General features: G+C 57.5%; 1 protein-coding gene across 1 annotated transcript; it reads left to right on the forward strand.

Annotated features, from left to right (window-relative positions):
• Window positions 1-1,009: 1,009 nt before the first annotated feature.
• On the forward strand, window positions 1,010-18,458 carry KCNH4 (potassium voltage-gated channel subfamily H member 4). The gene is made up of 17 exons (XM_040639876.1): window positions 1,010-1,085; window positions 2,970-3,203; window positions 3,522-3,668; window positions 3,795-3,922; window positions 4,734-4,977; window positions 5,313-5,470; window positions 8,355-8,562; window positions 9,604-9,798; window positions 10,207-10,406; window positions 12,000-12,249; window positions 12,797-13,041; window positions 13,682-13,720; window positions 13,912-14,264; window positions 14,549-14,655; window positions 15,290-15,363; window positions 16,615-17,321; window positions 18,079-18,458. Exons 1-16 carry the CDS (start codon window positions 1,010-1,012, stop codon window positions 17,008-17,010), a joined length of 3,054 nt encoding a protein of 1,017 aa, XP_040495810.1. The 3' UTR covers window positions 17,011-17,321; window positions 18,079-18,458.
• The last annotated feature ends 1,274 nt before the right edge of the window (window positions 18,459-19,732 follow it).

Genomic DNA, 19,732 nt, shown 5'->3' on the forward strand with positions numbered 1-19,732 from the left:
CCAGCCTCTCTTCCCACTTGAACGGTAGCAGAGAGGAGGGTTAAATCAAGACTATAGGAAGAGAGAAATTGCTCTCCAACACACTTACTGTGTACCAAAAACATGCATGATGCTATTAAATTCTCACAACCACATGAGGTAAAAATTATGAGCTCCATTTTACAGATAAGGAAAGTGAGGCTTGAAGAGGCTAAGTCACACAATCAGTGAGTAGCAGAACTGGCATTCTAGCCCATGGACTTCAAAGCTCTTTCATCCATCCCGCTGCACTCAGAGGCAGAACTCGCCAGGGTGCCCAACTCAAAGTGAGGCACGATTGGGGTTCAGCCAATGGGTTAAGCCATTCTAGAAGTTGAATTCCCAGCCTTCCTGCCGATCCCCCACCGGCAAAACTAGTCTCTTTAACCCTTGTTGTCCCATGCTGGAGCGCAGGAAACTGGGGTGCTGCGAAATATCCCAACTCCAGCAGGCGGCACTGTGAACCAAACGCCAGTCCCTGCGTGGGCGGTGCGCGGGGAAACCCGCAGGGCGGAGCCACAGGGAGTCGCCGGGGAACCACGCGTGGGGGCGTGGCCACCCGGGAAGAGGGCGTGTCTGCCACGCAAGCCCCGCCCCACCTCTTGGGTCTCGGCTCCAGGTGGGCGTGTCCCGAATTCTCTCTGGGAGAGACACGCGTGGGCCGCTCCCCTCTGGGAGGAGGGCCGCGGAGAAGGGTGAGGGTGTCGCTGGCGGCCCCTCCCCGTGCGGGCCACGTGGCGGGCGCGGGCCGAGCCCGGGGGAAAGAACTTGGCCCGTGGGGAGGTGGGGGGACCGAGGCGGCGCCAAGCTGAGCCGAGAGCTGCGGGGTTCAGAGCAGAGAGGCAGCGGCGGCGGTGGCGGCGGCGCCGAGAGGAGGGGAGGAGGCAGGCGGGCGCATGGGGCGCCCCGGCCCCGCCGGCAGCGCTCCCCCTCCCTCCCCGCCGCGCTGAACGCCCCCCAGGGCCGCGCCTCGAACCCCAGCCCCGAGGCCATGCCGGTCATGAAGGGGTTGCTGGCCCCGCAAAACACCTTTCTGGACACCATCGCCACCCGCTTCGACGGCACGCGTGAGTGGGGCGAGGCTGGGGCTGGGTGTTCGAGCTGGGGCCAAGTCAGCTTCGGCGCCGGCGCGGGTCTACTGGATGTGGTGAGACCCGAGGCAACGAGAGTGGAGTTGACGGTCTAGGAACTCCCGAAGCCGCGGGAAAGAAACAGGACTGGGAGTGCAGTGCGAAGGGAGGCGGGGAAAGGGCCAAGAGTGCGGGGGGCCAAGGTTGGGGGTGTGACTGGAGTCAGGAAACGCTTTTTGTGCCGCAAAACGGAGGAGAGGCCTTGGCAGCCGCCGGCTCCCAGGCAGAGCTCTGCTGGGGGCGTGCGTGGGGGTATCCGAGACGCAGAGGTGGGACGAAGTGGTCAGGCGCTCTGGAGTCTACTTCCAGAAGGCTCCAGCATCTCCCTCCTCCAGGGGAAAAAAAAAGAAAAAAGAAAGAAGAAGAAAGAAAGAGAAAAAGATCAGACTTCAGCAGCACCTAGCTTGGATTAAGGTCACGCGCCCCCAAATCTTGGCGCGTCTGTGTCTGAGGGAGGTGAGGCAGGCGGAGGAGGGTGGTCCGTGTGACGGAAGGAACTCTCTGCGCGCCCACCCCCAGTTTGGATTCCAGGTTCAGCACCTTGGACAGCCACATTCCTCCTTCCCAGCCTCTTCTCCCGCCTTTCCCTTTCCCTACTTTGGAGAAGAGAGATCTCCCCCTGCCCCCTTCGGGCTCTCTGGCCAGTATCTGGAAAGTGGGGGGAGCGATACCCGCGGGCGGAAACCGAGCCGCCGGGGCCCTAGCCGCCTCCCCACTCTCCCCCCACAGACACCTCCCTTGTTTCCATAGCTCCCATCACCGGGGCAACGGGCCCTGGGATGGAAGAAGGAGGCTGCTGCCCAGGGCCCAGAGCCTCCCAGGCACCTTCAGTCCCCATCAGCCTCTCCACCCCCACACATTCAACCCTCTTAGCACCCTGCACTGGTGGTGTCTCAGGCCCCTTCCCCCAGCTGAGACTCTGCCCCTGGATGGCCCACAGAGTCCCCTGTGGCTTTTGCCCATTGGAGCCAGAGGAAGCCAGCTCAGGTTCTGCTCCTGGGATTGCTGGACTAAAATCTTCCTTGCCCAATATGCTGTCAGACTTTAGCACTGGGACAGACCCCCTGAAATTACCTAAAGATATGTTAAAAAAGAGGACCTTTCTTGGAAGGCAGAGAATGAGGACACTGCTCATCACTGTCTCCTTCCCCCAACAGAAGAGATTTGTGAGTTTGGATAATCTCCGTCTTCTGATTTCCTATCAATAAAATGGGTGTGATATCACCAGAATCTCTGCCCTGTCTACTCTCTAATAGAAGGACAGGATAGCGGTCGTGCATGTGTTTTGAAAGCTGTGGGAATGTGGGGGTATCGTTTTACTTTCTCAGTGTAGCACTTAGTATGTGCCAGGATTTGTTCTCCCCAGGTAACTCTTGTAACTTCCACAACAGCCATGTGAGGAAGATATATTATGCCCCACTTGGCAGATAAGAAAGCAGAGGCACAGAAGAGTTCATTAACCATTGTCCAAGGCTACAGTTGGAAAGTGGCGAGGTGTTGTGCTGCAGCCCATGACCTTACTACTGTAGCTCCCCTATAATAGCTTACCAGCTTGAAGGCAGGGGGAAGGACCGCATGACCTTTTTCAGCCCACCAGTGGTCCTTGTCCTGGTTCCAGGCCATCCTTAAGTCCTTGTCCTTTTGCTCTATCTCTTCTTACTCTCATTACAGAATATCCCAAAGGGAATCCAGGAATCACATGGAAGCCTGGGAACCTTCTGGCTCTGTGACCTCTGACCACAGCTTGGGGGAGGTACTGCCCACCTTGAAGCTAAGCTCCCCTCCTGGCCTTGACCTAACCTTGACCTCTTCTTCCCACAGACAGCAACTTCCTGCTGGCCAACGCACAGGGCCCACGGGGCTTTCCCATTGTCTATTGCTCTGACGGATTCTGTGAACTCACGGGCTACGGCCGCACTGAGGTCATGCAGAAAACCTGCAGCTGCCGTTTCCTCTACGGTCCAGAGACCAGTGAGCCAGCCCTGCAGAGGCTGCACAAGGCCTTGGAGGGCCATCAGGAGCACCGGGCTGAAATCTGCTTCTACCGAAAGGATGGTAAGGGGGCTTGGCCCTCCCTGCATCTCTGCGCAGATCCTGGGCCATACACAGGGTCCACTTGGCACGGTGGAAGCTTGGGTGCTGGTCCCACGCTGCCACAAGCTGACTATGTGACATTGAGTGCATCCCTGACCCTCTCTAGGCCTTACTTCTCCCATCAGGAAGGGAAGGAATCAGCTGACATGATCTCTGGTGTTCTTTCCATCTCTAAACCTTTGCCAAGCCCTTTGACCATGCCCAGGAACCTTGGGTGATTCAGGGGGAAGGGGTACCAGGGGATGCTCACCCTCAACTTCCATTTTTCCACATCTGCAGGCTCGGCCTTTTGGTGCCTCTTGGACATGATGCCCATCAAGAATGAGATGGGAGAAGTCGTGCTTTTCCTCTTTTCCTTCAAAGACATCACTCAGAGTGGAGGCCCAGGACTTGGCTCCCCAGGAGGCCATGGGGACAGTAATCATGGTAACTGCAGGTCTGGGAAGGAGGCGTGAATGGTCAGAGGTCCTTGCTGAAGGTCACACAAGACGTCTTCCTACCTGGCCTCATGGGGTGTGCCCCTACTTATCTCTGCACCCTTCTTCCCAACAGAAAACTCCCTTGGCAGGAGGGGAGCCGGCTCGAGACTTCGATCTGCCAGGAGGCAGAGCCGTACTGTCCTACACCGGCTGACTGGCCACTTTGGCCGCCGGCGCCAGGGAGGCATGAAAACCAATAATGTGAGTCCTATCTCTGCCCCAACATCTCTCAGCTGTGATTCTGAGGCACCCTTGCTCATGTCTCCCTGTCTGTCTGATCTCCCTCCAGTGGCTTATTCCTCCCTCCACCCATTTCTAATGTACGACTCTCTGCTGTGTCCCATGTGCCCTCACATCTTTTTCCAACCCCATCTCCCTTGCTTCCTTAGATTGACATTACTTTACTCTGACAATGTCATAAGGGCAGGATCTAGCAGCAATTACATCACCCACCTCTGAATGATAGCGTTACCTCATGGGGGGGGGTGAAATCACAAACTGTGGTTCTAGGGAGAAAGACCCCATTGGGGTCCTGGTATCTAGCCCTAGGACCCTGAAAAAGCCATGGGATCAATTCTCCAACCCTCTGTGTAGTTTGTGGGGACTACAGAGAATGGGGTGTGCTGTGCCAGCCTCCTCATCTCGGGGATATCCTCATCCCCCACAGGGACCCCAGATTCCAAGTGAAACTTGAGGGAGAAGTTGGTGACCCCTGGGGGGGGGGTCTAAGGCATGTGCCTGATTTGTGATAACCTTCTCAAGCAGGGTGAAGGTCAAGCCTTATAAATACCCCCCACAAAACATGATTGATCAAAAGGGGGCCTGAGCAGTAGATTGGCAGAGAAAGGAAATGTCAGGCACCAGCCCCTGAACCCCTCTCGCACCTTCTATCTCCTCTCTTGGTCATGCCTGCAGCGCCACTCCCCCCTTCCCCCTCCCCTGCCTCTCCCTTCCCTAAGCTTTGGCTCCCCTTTCCCTTAAATGTCCCCAACCGCCACCCCTCTCCCCCTAGAACGTGTTTGAGCCAAAGCCATCAGTCCCCGAGTACAAGGTGGCCTCCGTGGGGGGGTCCCGCTGCCTCCTCCTCCACTACAGCGTCCCCAAGGCCGTGTGGGACGGCCTCATCCTCCTTGCCACTTTCTACGTTGCGGTCACCGTCCCCTACAATGTCTGCTTCCTGGGCGATGACGACACCCCCATCACTTCCCGACACACCCTTGTCAGCGACATCGCCGTGGAGATGCTCTTCATCCTGGGTCAGACCCTCTGCCCCACATACTCTGGCGGGTGGGCTGGGGGGACCCACTCATCCAAGCTTCACTCCAGCCTGAGCCTGCAGGACCCAGACATTCAGAGCCCAACCATTTCTGGGTCTTTAAGTCCTAATGGTCCATGTGCCCTGAGCCCTGACCCCTTTAGCCTTTAGACCACTGCTCCCTAAAGAGCAGCCAGAAGTCCAACCTGTCTTCCTCATTCCTACCTCCAACTTCCTTCCGGGTCTCAGACTTGTTCCCAGCTTACTCAGTTCCTTGGCCCCTTAACCTGAGTTTCTAGGCCAAAGCCCCCTAGTAACAGCTTCTTGCACCCCCAGATATCATCCTGAACTTCCGCACCACCTATGTGTCCCAGTCCGGCCAGGTGGTCTCTGCTCCTCGTTCCATTGGCCTTCACTACCTGGCCACCTGGTTCTTTGTTGACCTTATTGCTGCTCTGCCGTTTGACCTGCTTTATGTCTTCAACATCACCGTGGTGAGTGACCCCTGTCCCACCCTGCAGCCCAGCCTCCCAAATTCAGCACAGCCTCTCCCATGAAGGGACCGAGCCCAACCCAGACTCAGCCCTTGCCATCCATCCATCCATCCATCCATCCATCCATCCATCCGCAAGTAGTTGTCAGGCACCTGCTGTGGGCAGAGCCCCATGCTAGCTGCTCAGAGGAGCTGGGAGGGTCTGTGCTCTTGGGGAGCTCGGCTCACAGTCACTGAGGGAAGCTGAGACAAATGAAAAGCTAACTAGGGCTACCAAGGCGGCGTTGGTCTGATGCCAAATGAGTGGTACTTTTCACATTTTTATTTAACAAACAACTGATGAGCATTTAGCTGTCTGCAAAGCACTGTGTGGAGCATGGTCACTGTGGGGAAAAGGGACAAGGATTCAGCCTCCAGGCAGCTAAGCTGGTGAGGGGGCAGGACTGTTGGAGGGGACAGCAGGAACAGAAGAGGTGAATGGAGATGAACATGGGGCCCAGGTATTGCTGGCAGCTGGGCCTGGAGCTAGCTGATCTCGGAGTTCCAGGCAGGAAAGTGGGCGTGCGTGAAAATGATCTGATGATCAGAAATTTAGCCAGCACCTGGGAGGCTAAAGCACCCCAGCTGGAAGAATAAGGCTCAGGTGGTCTGGGAAGGATTCCTGAGGGAGTTAAAGCAGAGGTAGACCCTAGACAGAGAGCAGGATTTGGCTGGCAGGGGCTGGGGAGGGAGCATCTGGGGGGAGCATAGTAAGCCAAGACAAGGAGGTAGAGGCTGTGGGGCGGGTTTGGAGGCAGAGTGCCAGGACCTGGGTCCTCCCATCTCCCCAGGGACTGCCTGGAGATGCCCTGGGTGGTCAGCTCTGCACACAGCCAGCAGATAGTAGGTGCTGTCGAGTCCAGGGTGAGGGAGTCCCACCCTGTGTCCCCAGACTCCCTTGGCTGTTGGGTGGGGAGGTGGAGAGCAGTTTCCCTGTGCGCTCCTCTCTCTGCCACACTCAGCTATAGCAGGAAACCACCTACACGCAGCCGGATTTAACTAGCCGCCAACGGGCTGTGGGCCTCTTCTCCTGGCTGCGTACACGTGTGTGCACGCTCCCACACACGTGCATGTGTGTATGTCTGCCCTGAGGCTCTGGCCACTCTGAGCAGAGCTACCCACCCCTCCTTGTGAGCGCACTCTCCCATCCCATGCCCACCAGGCTGTGTCACCGGCAGACAGCTGTTCTTGGGGAGAGGGAGAGCTGCAGAGAGGCCCCTGTCCCTCCTCCCAGGCAGTCTCCCTCCCCTGTACCTTCAGGACCACCTTTCATTTACTAAGTCCTTTCACGCACATCATCCCACAGGAGTCTCACAGTAACCCCTCAAGGCAGATCCTCTTCTTCAGAGGTAGACACGAAGGCTCAGAGAGGTTAAGCGTCTTGCCGCAGGTCACACGGCTAGCAGTGGCAGGCAGGAGATTGGAACCAGGTCTCCAGACTCCTAGTCTATTCCTCATTCTATCATACCACCTCGCTTCCCAGGAACACATGGCCCCCGAGGGGATGATGTGGCATAAGGGGAGATGAGGAGGAGCAGTGCTGGGCTGGAGGGAGGCAGAGCAAAGATAGAGGATGAGTAGGCACTGGCAGAGCTGTGGAGTGGAAGGAGCCAGGCCTGGGACATTCTGGTCCAAGGAGAAGGGGAGGAGGGCCCCAAGGGAGTGGGGCGCAGGGGCAGGTGACTAGAGGCAGCCCTGAAGGATTCAAGTTTGGAGGCAGAAGCTCTGGGAGCTGGGGGCAGGCGTTAAGCCCTGGAGACGGTCCATGTGGGGGAAGCAGGGCCACCTCCTTTCCAGCTCCTTCACCTAAAATTAGAGAAAAGGACAGGAGGTGGCTCAGGAGCTGTATAGGGCCAAGACTATGGGGGATGCTCCTGGAGGCTTCTGGCAGGGCCTTCATACTAAGTTCCCCAGGCGCTACCCCAGAGCCCCCAGCCCTTGCTTCCAAGCATCCCCCTCCCAGCGTACCTTCTCCTCATCACTAAAATTTGGAGGGCCAATTGAAGCATTAATGACCACAGTGAAAAGAGTCATGGTGGTAATATTGGTAACACTTACAGGCTGCTTACTAGTGCCGGTAGTTCCGTCAACCCCCACCCAGCCCCACAAGGGCTAAGACCTCAAAGCCTTCAAACTGAGACTCCCTCAGTTCCTGGTCTCCTTCCCTCAACATTCCAGCATGGTGCTCTCTGGGAACAGCTCCTAACCTTCCCCAGTCCCCAGGCCTCTTGCCTGTTCCCACTCTCCCTTGCTTTTCTGTGTCTCAAGGGATGGCTCCCCTCACAGATGCTCTCATTGCCACCAGCCAGCTCTTGTCCATAGCTGATTGTGCCTAGGACTTTGGGGGCATCAAGCAGGGGCCAGAGATCGTTCCCTACCTCTGACCAGGACTTGCTTTTTCACCAGCCTACGGTGCTAGAGGCAGCACTGCACAAAATGGACTTGGGTAGCCACTCAGATGGAAGTCCCAGTGTGTGACCTTGAGCAAATCACTAGCCTCTCTAAGCCTTAGTTTACTCATCTGCAAGCCGGGAACAATGATGATAATTGAACTGAAAGCGTGAGTTTTTCATGAGGATTATAAATGCTTAGCCCAGTGCCTGACACATATAGCAAGTACTTATATAAGCAAGCAAGTACGCATACAGTAAGTGTTAGCCTTTATTAGTGTTAGTATTATTCTCTCCTCGCTGCATTCCCCGGTCACTTTCTCAGGACAGCAGGGCCGTTTTTCCTGCCCCAGCTTCCCCTGGCTCCAGGGCATCTGGTGACAAGGCGCTGGGAGGGGCCGTGGGGGCTCCAAGGAGGTGTGCCTGCTGACAGCCTCCCCCACCGCACTCCCGCAGACTTCACTGGTGCACCTGCTGAAGACAGTGCGGCTGCTGCGGCTGCTGCGGCTGCTGCAGAAGCTGGAGCGCTACTCCCAGTGCAGCGCTGTGGTGCTCACGCTGCTCATGTCCGTCTTCGCACTCCTCGCCCACTGGATGGCCTGCGTCTGGTACGTCATCGGGCGCCGGGAGATGGAGGCCAATGACCCGCTGCTCTGGGACATCGGTGAGCCACCGACCCCAGGCTTTCACTGACACCCATCTGCCTGCCCTGCCCACCCAGGCCCCCACGCGGATGCGTTCCCCAGCACCACACCCACCACCCCAGAGGCTTCCCTCCATCCAACAAACGTGCATTGAGCTCCTTCCCGGTCAGGTGTGGGAGTACTGAGTTGAAGACCGGGGGTCTGCCTTGGGCTGACCTCACAGCCTAGCAGGGGAGCCAGACCAGGGACAGGCAATCAGAACAGTACAGGAAACACTCTGATGGTGGGGAGGGTGTTTGGGGCAGAGGGAGCAGTACCCTGCCTGGATCCTTTCAGTGGCTCTGCACTGCCCTCAAATCAAGTCCGCATTCGGTCCACACCCTGCATAGCCCTGCAGCCTTCTCTCTCCCCACCTGGCTTCCCTTTCTCCCCTGCGCCCTGTGCCGCAGCCACACTGGCCTCCATCCAGCTTTCTCACAACGGCCTTGAACATGTTTTCCTCTGGGGAATCCTCTCCCTCCCTTCTTCCTCTCAGTGACTATTCTATTCTTTGCAATGTCCACTAAAATGCTCTGTCCTGAGGGAGCCCTTCAGGAACCATACCCTCCCCCCCCCAACTGGGTTGGCTCTCCCTAACCCATATGGCTCCTGGAATGCCCTATACGTCCCTTTTAGTAGCTCACTGCCCACCTGCAATTTATTGCAATTTATTTCATGTATATTTCCCCTCCAGACTGTAAGTTCCACCAGGGCAGAGAGAATGTCTGGCGGGTCAAGTGCCAGCACCCTGTACACGGGGTGCTCGATAAACTATTAGAGAGTTGGAAGGGCCCCCCTCAAACAGTCAGCAGCTCAGCAGCTTAGCCTTGGTTACTGCAACTGTAACCAGTTCACTGTGGGGAGTCCGAGGCCCGGGCTGCTCCTCACATTTCCTGTGCCTGCGGGTGCAAACCTCCCCTCGCCTCTGTAAATAGTTGCCCAAGGTCAAGCGCCGGCAGCTCAGGGAAAGCCAGCTCTCCACCCGTCAGGGCAGCTGCTCCTTGCCTCCCTCCACCCCCCAGGCTGGTTGCACGAGCTGGGCAAGCGGCTGGAGGAGCCCTACGTCAATGGCTCGGCGGGCGGCCCGTCGCGGCGCAGCGCCTACATCGCTGCCCTCTACTTCACGCTGAGCAGCCTCACCAGCGTGGGCTTCGGCAACGTGTGCGCCAACACCGACGCGGAGAAGATCTTCTCCATCTGCACCATGCTCATAGGCGGTGAGGCCGGGCCTGCCAAGCCCCGGGGTGGCCCTGCTAAGCCCAGCGTACAGATGGGGAAACGGGCTCAGAGAAGGCAAGATGTCCACCCACGGCCAGACAGTCGCGCATTCATTCATAGCCGTTTCCTCAGCATCTACTACATGCTGGCCCTGGGGGGCATGCCACAAAAAAGGCGTAGCCTCTTGCCCAGGGGATGGGAAACCCAAGTTCACGACCTAGTTGGGGGGGAGGGGGCAGGAGAGGAGCATCAGGTCTGGCCCCTCCCTGCCCCCACCCAAGCCCAGTGGCTCTCCTGCCCCACCTTCCCCCGGAAGCCAGAGCCGTGGAAGGCAGGGTGGGTTCGGGGGCGCAGGAGGAGGCGGAGGGGGGCCGTCCCTCACGGGCTGCCCGCTGCCGCCGCTGCAGCGCTGATGCACGCCGTGGTGTTCGGGAACGTGACGGCCATCATCCAGCGCATGTACTCGCGCCGCTCGCTCTACCACAGCCGCATGAAGGACCTCAAGGACTTCATCCGCGTGCACCGCCTGCCGCGGCCGCTCAAGCAGCGCATGCTCGAGTCCTTCCAGACCACGTGGGCCGTCAACAGCGGCATCGACGCCAACGAGGTAGTGCGCGGGGCTTCCGCAGCGGGAAAGGGGCCGCCGCCCCTCTGGGTTTGGAATGGAGGCCCGCGGGGACCCGGGAGGCGAGGGGCCGCTCGCGGGGACACACACCCACCCGAATCCACCTCCTTTTCCCTTTGCACTAGAGAGTACGGGAGCTGAAAGGGAGCTCAGGCCTCAGCCAATGCCATCCTCCCCTCAGCCCGCATTTCCTGGGGGCTTGCTTTGGGCCAGCGCCTGTGCTGGACACAGGGAGCTCAGAGATGGGGACACACAACCCTTGCCCTCAGGGAGTCACCAGTGGGGTGAGGGACGCAGACAGGTAAATAATTAGGCAGTGACTAGGACTCTGCCGGAGGGATGGTGGTGCAGTGAGGGGACATTGTGTCTGGGCGTAGAGGAGTCAGGGAAGGTGGCACAGAAGAGCGGTCGTTGTCAAGGGCAAGAAGGAACTCAGCCTGCTACCAGAGGCCATTCCAGGCCGAAAGAGCATTAGGAACACAGGTCCGGAAACATTGACGCAAAAGAGCAGGGCGAGTTCGGGGAACTGAAAGTCCTTCAGTGAGCCTTCAGGACCGGGTGTGTGAGTGCTGTGGAGGGAGGAGGGAGACAGGAGTGCAAGAGACAGGGCTGGGGAGGCGGGCCAGCCCAGCTCATGGATGGCCTTGAATTTAGATTTTATCCTGCAAAACTTTTAGGCTGGTGAGTGGTCTGGGGCTCTAGGAGGTGTTTCGGAGAGTAGGAGCCATGGGACCTGATGATCAGGCGGTTGCAGGAGAGGAGCTCAGAATGAGTCCCAGGTTCCTGTTTGGGCAAAGGTGTGTGATGGAGCCATCACAGGAGGAAGGCTGGACTTAGGGGTGAAAATGAAAGTCCAGGATTAGGCCAGGATGAAGGTGTGGGGCTTCTGGGAGATCCAGGTGGGGGCTGCTCCACAGGTAGATGAAAATACAGGTCTAGACCCATACGCGGGAGTAGAGAAGTCATGGAGCTGGTTGTCACGATGCAGGAAGAGTGCGGGAAGTTAGAAGAGGAGCCTGGGGAGGAAATGGGGACAAGAGGGAGAGGTCAGCAAGCCGAAGTGGCCTAGGGGCTCCATAAGATGAGGATGGATCTGTGAACATAAAGTTTGGTTCCTTGAAGGCCATTGGTAATGTTCAAGGTCTACTGTAACCCTGCATCTTTACAGATGAGGATACGGAAGCCCAGAGAGAGCAAATGGATTGCCCCACATCCACAGGGATTTAGGGGCAGAGCTGACCTAGTTTCCTGACTCCTGGTTGAAAGGCTAACCCACCAGGGCTGGTCCTTGTATGGGGTTGAGCAACCAGGACATGTGAGTGACCACTGCATGTAGTCATGGGCAGTGGACAGACAGGAAGAGACTTAGTCTCTGCTCCAGAACTTGGGTTAGGAGGTCCACACACAAGCAAAAATGAGGTTTGACACACACAGGTCTTCCTGAAGGTCAGAAATGGGTCACTTCGAAGCAAAGGGCAAGTTGGAGCTCTCCCCTTGGAGACAGCTCAGCACATTTGTAGATCTCAAGTAGCAGCTGTAGGGGGATGGCCAGAATGACCTATGCCCCTTATGCAGTTACTGCGTGACTTCCCAGACGAGCTGAGAGCTGACATCGCTATGCACTTGAATCGGGAGATCCTGCAGCTGCCGCTGTTTGGAGCGGCAAGCAGGGGCTGCCTGCGGGCCCTCTCCCTGCACATCAAGACCTCGTTCTGCGCTCCAGGCGAGTACCTGTTGCGCCGTGGGGACGCCCTGCAGGCACACTACTACGTCTGCTCCGGCTCGCTTGAGGTGCTCCGAGACAACATGGTGCTGGCCATCCTGGGTGAGGATCCCACCGCCACCTACTGCCTACCCCAGAACCTTGCCCCAGAGGCCTTGGGTGTGGTCAGGAATCTAGGGTCTGGGTTACCCCTAGTGGATATCACCCTACTGCCATCCTCTTTCAACCACATCTTTGGACTCTCCCCTGATCCCACTGGCCATCAACCCATCAACCCTCCCCCAGTGACTCTCCCCCAACTCAATTGGTCCTTTCCCACTGCACCATCTCCCAACTCCATTGACCCTTCCCACTGACCCTCAGCTCCATTGACTTTTACCCTTTTACTGACCGCTCTGGCCATTCTTCACCGATCATCCAGCTCCACTGATTATACTGACATCCCCCATTGACTGTCTCCCAACTTCATCCGTCATTCTCCACTGACTTTTTCCCAACTCCATGGATTATTTCCACCAATCCTATTGATTGATCCATCTTCGACCACCCTTCAAACACACTGACCATCCGTCAAATCCATTGACCACCTCCTGCTGATATCCTCTTGGTCCCTCTGCCCCAGCTGACTGTCCCCATCCCTTACCCACAGGGAAGGGGGACCTGATTGGGGCAGATATCCCTGAGCCGGGGCAGGAGCCTGGGTCAGGGGCAGGCCCAAGCTGCGTGCTGAAGACCAGCGCTGACGTGAAGGCACTGACCTACTGTGGCCTGCAGCAGCTGAGCAGCCGAGGGCTGGCTGAGGTCCTGAGGCTCTATCCTGAGTACGGGGCTGCCTTCCGGGCTGGCCTGCCCCGGGACCTCACCTTCAACCTGCGCCAGGGCTCTGACACCAATGTATGTAGACCCCCTATGGCCTCTATCTCCTCTGAGGTCCCCTCCTTCAGAGCAGACCTCCCCCAGCCCAAGAAAGCCTCACACATCTCCTCCCCCCCTGAGAAAATCGTTTCTCAATCCCAGGCACCCCTTCCATTGTCCCTTCCATGCTTAACATCTTCCACCCCCACCTGACCCTTCTCCATTGGCCATCACCCAACCCCATGGACCATCTCTCACCACTTCTACTTCCAACTCCTCTGACCCATCATCTTCTGTTGGCCACCCCTCAGCCTCACTCCAGACTCCTCAGAGGGCCCTCACTTTGGACACAGTCCCCCCTCCCCCCCACCGTGGGCTCCTCCTCTGTCAAATCCCTCTCTGAACTGGGGCATCATCCCCTGGGTTTCCTCTTCCGCACTCACCAAATGTGTCCTGAGCCCGTTTTGGCTTAGGCTCTGGGCCTTTGTCTTTCACTGCTTTTCAGATGGACTTTACCACTCAGACGTCTCTGAGTTGGAGTTGGAAGTATCTCTGACTCCATTGCACAGAAAGGCCCCACATTCTCAGAGCCCACAGCACTGATGGGTGGGACTAGGAAGAGCTGCAGCAGGGGAGGGGGGAGGTGTGAGTCAGCTTGAACCCCCCTGTGTCCCTGCAGGGCCTCAGCCGCTTTTCCCGGTCTCCTCGCCTCTCCCAGGTAACACCACCTTCCTGGGTAGGGGTGAGGTTGCATGGGGGAGAGTCTGGGTGCTGGGGGCACCTTTCCTTGGCTCCTTTGCTGCAGGGAGAAGGGAGGGGGAGGGGAAGCAGCAAATGCCAGTGAAGGCCGTTGTTTAATGAAGGGGCCTATTGTTCACTGTCCTGACATCAGCTGCCCTCTGCCCACAGCCCCGCTCGGAAAGCCTTGGCTCCTCCTCAGACAAGACCCTGCCATCCATCACGGAGGCTGAGACTGGGGTGGAGTCTGGGGGTGGTTCTAGGCCCCGCCGGCCCCTCCTGCTGCCCAACCTCAGCCCAGCACGACCCCGGGGCTCCCTGGTCAGCCTCTTGGGCGAGGAGCTGCCCCCATTCTCAGCCCTTGTCTCCTCCCCTTCCCTGTCCCCAACCCCTTCTCCTGCCTTGGCTGGCCGGGGCCACAGCCCCTCCCCTCATGGCCCCCCAAGGGCCTCTGCTGCCTGGAAGCTCCCCCAGCTTCTCATTCCCCCACTGGGAACCTTTGGACCTCCGGACCTCAGTCCCCGGTGAGACGCCAGCCTCCCCTGCCTTCCCCATACCCCTGCTGGCTTCCAGAACCTTCTCTGGGCTCTGTCCCCAGCATTCCAACCAGTGCTCGTCCAGTGCTCATCCTGTCTCTGCCCCATCTGCCCATCCGCCCTTCCTGATCCACCACACTTGCAACCCCACCCCCTTTGACCGCTGCTCCTCCCCAGCTCCTTGGCACTGCTGTCCCCAGTTACCCTCTGCCTGCTCTGCTCTGGCCCTTGCCCTCTCCCCATGGGACTGATGACCGCTGCCCCCATCCCAGGATAGTGGATGGCATTGAGGATTCAGGAAGCACAGCGGAGGCCCCTACGTTCCGGTTCAGCAGGAGACCTGAGCACCCTCGGCCCTGCTCACAGGCCCCTCCTGCAGGTAAGGGCCAGCCGCAGGCTTCACCTCTCAGTCACCTTTTCACCCGCCATCCACCCGTCCCTTCATCCACCTATTCCACGTGTCGTAAGGGCTGACCATGCGCTGGGCTCTGTGCTGGGCGTATGCAGATAAATGAGACCTGGCCTCCATCCTTAGCGAGCTCCCAATCCAGCGCGGGACACAGCGGTGTCCTCGGATAAATGACTCCAGAACAGGGTGTTAAGTACCATAACTGAGACAAGAACAAGTCTCGAGATAGGAGAAGAGGGCACCCCTAACTCTCCTTCTTAGAGAAGGGGATGCTTGTGGGGGGTCTTAAAGGTTGGGTAGGAGTTTGAGAGGTGGAGCAAGGAGTTGCTGGAAGGCATAAAGGCAGGAGAGAAGAGCATACTGTGTTTAGGTGCTAAAGAGAAGCTTCTGTGTATAGAGCTGAGACAGGGGTGGGAGGAAGGGGCTGGGGAAGTTATAGGGCCTGGAAACCATCCCGAAGAGTCTGGGTTTCCCATCATCCTGAGCCCAGAGCTCCCTATCCCCTTGTTCTCTGCCTGCCCAGCAACAGGAGGGGACCCAGCCCAGGCTGCAGACTCATGCTCTCGCACTCACCCTGCATCCCTTCACCCCATTCTGCCGGCAGGGACCAGGCCCAGCCAGGAACTGGCCACTGAGGCTGAAGAGATGAAGGAGAAGGTCTGCAGGCTCAACCAGGAGGTAGGTTGGGGCTGGCTCTTCCCCTCCGACCTTGGAAAAGAGCATCTTGGGAGATGTGCCTCATAGAAGAGCATTTCAGGGTTTAGAGCCAGAGTCCTGAGTTCACATACTCACACTAGCTGGGTGACCTTAGGCAGGTCCCACAATGACCCTGAACTTCCATTTCCTTGTCTAAAAATGGGGAAAAGAGTATGTTTTTGCCGGAGTTGTTAAGGATGAGATAAGAGCGCGCCCATGCCTGGCCAGTCCTTGGCCCGCTGTAAGCACTCAGTGACTGCTGCTTCTGCTCCTTCCCAGCTGCTTCAGGTCCTCCTGCCTGTAAAGAAAGCCTCTCCTCCCTCCACCACCGTGGGGTTCTCTCCTTTAGGGACCTGCCCCCTACCAAGTCCTTCTCCTCACTCCAGCCCTGGGAAGTGGACGCTCAGCAAACGTAGGGGGCAGAGGACAGGGAGGCGGAGAGGCCTTCAGCCCTGGGAGAGCTGGATCCTGATGTCTGAACCCTGGTCAGGAAGAGCCCAGATCTTGTATGGCAAGACTCTGCCTCTCTCTGCCTCCTCCCTGGGGATCTCTGAGCTGTCACCAGGGCACTGCCAGGCCCAACCCTTTGGGAGTGGACCTTCCCTGGGTTCTGATAAACATCAGAGGCATCCCAGGAGGACAGCCGCTGGGCTGGGCGGGGCCCTGGGGCTGGGGGCGGGACCAGGCCCCGGTTCAGCCAGATGGAGGGCCAGTCCTGCCTGGGTCACAGTTCTAGGCTGGTGGTTCTCACACATGAGTGTCTGTGGGCACCGTTAAGATGCAGATTCCTGAGCCTCACCCAATTTGGAATGTCTGGGCTGGGGCCCAGGAATCTGCATTTCGACAAGTTTCTCAGTTGATTTTTACTCCCTGAAATTTGCAAAGCCCTGAATAGACACACTTGAGTGTGTGTGCTGGGATCACCTGAGACTAAGCCTGTGTCTGTCACCTCCAGCTTTGTGGCCTCTTCAAGGCCCATTTTTCTGTCTCTTGTAAAAGTGAGGCAGGGGAGGGGGGTGTGTAGCAATAGCCGATGTCCCAAATCCTTTTTGGAAAGAGGCTGAGTGTTTACATCTTGACAAAGATAACCCCTGCCCTGCCTTTTTCTGGGGATGGCGGTGAATAGCAGTGGCTGGGAGAGAGTTTTGTAAACTGGGGGTGGGGGTGTGTGTGCACGTAGGAGAGCCGTGGTTGCTGTGGCACCTGGGGAACCATTTGTTATGTTTTCAACAGATCTCCCGACTCAACCAGGAAGTGTCTCAGCTGAGCCGGGAGCTTCGACACATCATGGGCCTGCTACAGGCCAGGCTGGGTCCTCCGGGCCACTCAGTAGCCTCGGCTCGGCCCCCAGACCCTCCTGGTCCCCAGCTGAGGCCTCCGCGCATTTCTCCCTATCTATCTGGACCACCGCCTAGCCTCCAGGATACTACTCTCGCTGAGGTCCACTGCCCAGCCAGTGTGGGGACAGCAGAGATGGGGGCCACCCCCCCCAACCTGAGACCCCCCGCGCTGTCCCCCTACCCCTCAGAGCCTGAGTCTCTGGGACCCTCCCCATTGCCAGAGGCCTCACCTCCGACCCCAAGCCTCGTGCGGCAGAGCTTTCGGTCCAGGCCAGACACGTTCCACTGACCCAGGCCCTGGGCCCAGGCCTGTCTGGGGTGGGCCCTGCTGCCTGCCCTCCAGGGAGGGGCTGGGCCCCTTGGCCTCCTGCCTTGGGTCAGCAGCCACCAGCTGGTCTGGTTGGCTCTGCATTCTCTGGACTTTTTTACAAAGCCTGGTCATTTCTGACCCTGTTCCCTTTTCCAAACCTTCCCCTGTCCTTCCCCTCTGTGAGGGGAGCCACGTGAGGCTGTGGAACCCAAGAGGCATGAGACGGAATGCAGTGCCGATTCGGCCGGGCAGATGACATGTCCTGCTTTCTCCCCAGGACCCGGAGGCAGGTAGGTATGGGGGAACATCGGGGGCTCAGGGAGGGTCCCAAATCCAGCACAGGAACTAAAAGCTGAGGCAAGAGCAGGCAGGATCTTGGTGTCGAAGGCAAGAGGGACAGATTGCAGATTCCACTGCAGAGATAGCTTCGTGATATTGTGAGGCCTTCTGTCCCAGCTCTGCCCCCACCCCCACCCCCCACCGTCCCCTGGGCCCTGCTAGAGACCTTGGAAGCAGTGTCACCTTGAGAGGGATAGGTTTGAGATGGCTGGCATCCGAGCAACCCGAGACTCCTTAGACCTCCCACTACCAGCCCAGGCTGAAGGGGCTCACCTCATTCATCAGCCCACACAGGAAACAAACGATGACCCCCGGATATGTAGTCTTCAGTTCCCATGGCTTTTTTTTTTTTCCAAAATATGAATGAGTTGCCAGCACTAAAAATCAGGAGAGTTCACATAAATATCCAGATATTCCAATTTCTCTAAAAGAATGTGGGGAGTTCTGGCAAATCCTGGGCCAACATTCCACCTGGCAATAATCAACTTGTGTTGAGTGGCCACTGTCCTCTTGAGATCATCTCCTGACACCTGGCTAGCTTCCCTCATTTGAATTCTTTGGTCTCTGTAGGTATTTGGGTTTGTAATTCCTGCCTTAAAGTGTCCTCCCAGGTTCCTCTACTCTAGCAGATGCTTTTTGGGCCCAGCAATGTCTATTTCTACCCCTGGGCCAGGGCCTGTCAACATCTCTGTTTCTGTCTTTCTGCAGGCTGTCACTGAAGGTGGTCTCTTCTGCTGCCAGCAACTTGAAACAGTCCCCACAGCACTCTCTATCCCTCCCCCTGCACCAGACCTCAGCCAAGCCTGTTCTTCCCACATCCAACACGGTCTCACTCAGGGCCCTGACTTCTCACAAACCCACCCTGGTTTCCAACTCTCCCTTACCACCCAACACCCAGGGCTCACTTTTGGATAGGAAATAAATGCTTTATTTTTGTAGTTGTTGGCTCTGGATGTTTCTGGGGGCTGGTCTGAGAGCCCCAGGGTTTTGGAGGAGCCTATGGGGCAGTTACTCCCCACCACACCCCAGGGCCCTGTTGCTGTCTCTAGGAAGGGCAAAGGCGCCAAGCAATCCACCTGGCACCACATTCACGCCACCAAAGGCCCCAGGGATGAGGTAGAAACCTTAATGAGTCGCTGTGGGCCCCTTATGTCCCCTCCTCCCCCTACCCATCACAGCCACAGATTCAGACACAGTATGTGAGAGGGACAGAGTCCCTGCCCAGGCCCACCTCCAGCCCTGGAAAAGGAGCCCATGGGACTCCCCACTGATGCTGTATAAATGATCCTGTACCTGTTGCAGGCTAGGTACATCAGGGGCTGGGGAAAGAGCTTGTCACTAGCCACGAACCTGCTAGGAATTCCACTCAGCCCTGTCTCCTTTGCTCTCCTAAGCGTCTCTTCCCTCTTAGCTTTCACTTCTCAGATGATCACCGCAGAGGCGCAGGGGTGGGGAGATGGGGGTTACAGATATCGTTAGAAAGAAGCACCCTGGTGACCAGATGGAACTAGGTGTGGGCACTTTTATGGCAGGCTGTCCCAGACAGGTTGATTCTCCAGCTCAGACTCCAAAGTATGATTGGTGTTAGTGGGTGTCACAGGAACAATGCCCACAGCGTCTCTGGCCTGAGCTTTGATTCCATACAGGTTTTGAGTAGTGTTCCCGGGAGTGGGACACAAAGGCAGAGGAGACACCAGTCCGTGTTGGGGGATGGGGGTGGGCGGAGATAGAAGTGATCCTAATTCATATTGAGGGAAGGAAAAAAATAGAAAAATAGAAATAGTCCTGATCCATATGGAGGTCAAGGTGGGGGAGGCAAACAGAAGTGGTTCTAATCTGTATTTATGGAGGGGGAGAGCCAAAGCAGAAGTGGCCCAGCTCTGTTTTTGGCATCAGAGACAAGAGCTGGTTTTGGTTGGAGGTGGGGGGAGGCAGAGGTAGAGGTGATCCCGGTGTGTCTTGGTGTCCAGCCAAAGGAGGAGGGTCTTGGTTTATGGCTGACAAGTGGCAGGAGCTCTCCCTTTGATCTCACCCAGTAGCCTCCAGAGAACCCTCCCTATAGCACTTCCATCACTTTCGCAGTCCCAGAAGGTCCCCCACAGTCGGGCTCCCCCGAGCTGACTTGGCCCGAGAACGTGCAGACAAAGTGCAGACAGGGGCTTCTCCAGTTTAGCCAGACATGTGCATATTCATTCACACCATATTTTTCCTTTTCCAATTCTGCACACACAGGCTTCTGCCCTCTTCCAGCGCTCCGCCACCCGCCTCCCCTCGGGGCTCCTGGAACCCAGGGTGACGCGGTTGGCAGGCCTGGCTTTAAAAATTTCCCGGTCGGGCTCCGCCTAGCCGGCAGCCGGCTCCA

The sequence above is a fragment of the Ursus maritimus genome, unplaced genomic scaffold (assembly GCF_017311325.1).
Source record: "Ursus maritimus isolate PB19 unplaced genomic scaffold, ASM1731132v1 scaffold_24, whole genome shotgun sequence".
Taxonomy (NCBI): Eukaryota; Metazoa; Chordata; class Mammalia; order Carnivora; family Ursidae; genus Ursus; species Ursus maritimus.

Bases quoted from the DNA above. Each gene is read 5' to 3' on its own strand.
- KCNH4 (XM_040639876.1), top strand. From the start codon at position 1,010: ATGCCGGTCATGAAGGGGTTGCTGGCCCCGCAAAACACCTTTCTGGAC. The intron at 3,923-4,733 runs GTGAGTCCTATC...CTCTCCCCCTAG, and splicing joins GAGGCATGAAAACCAATAAT to AACGTGTTTGAGCCAAAGCC. The intron at 8,563-9,603 runs GTGAGCCACCGA...TCCACCCCCCAG, and splicing joins CCCGCTGCTCTGGGACATCG to GCTGGTTGCACGAGCTGGGC.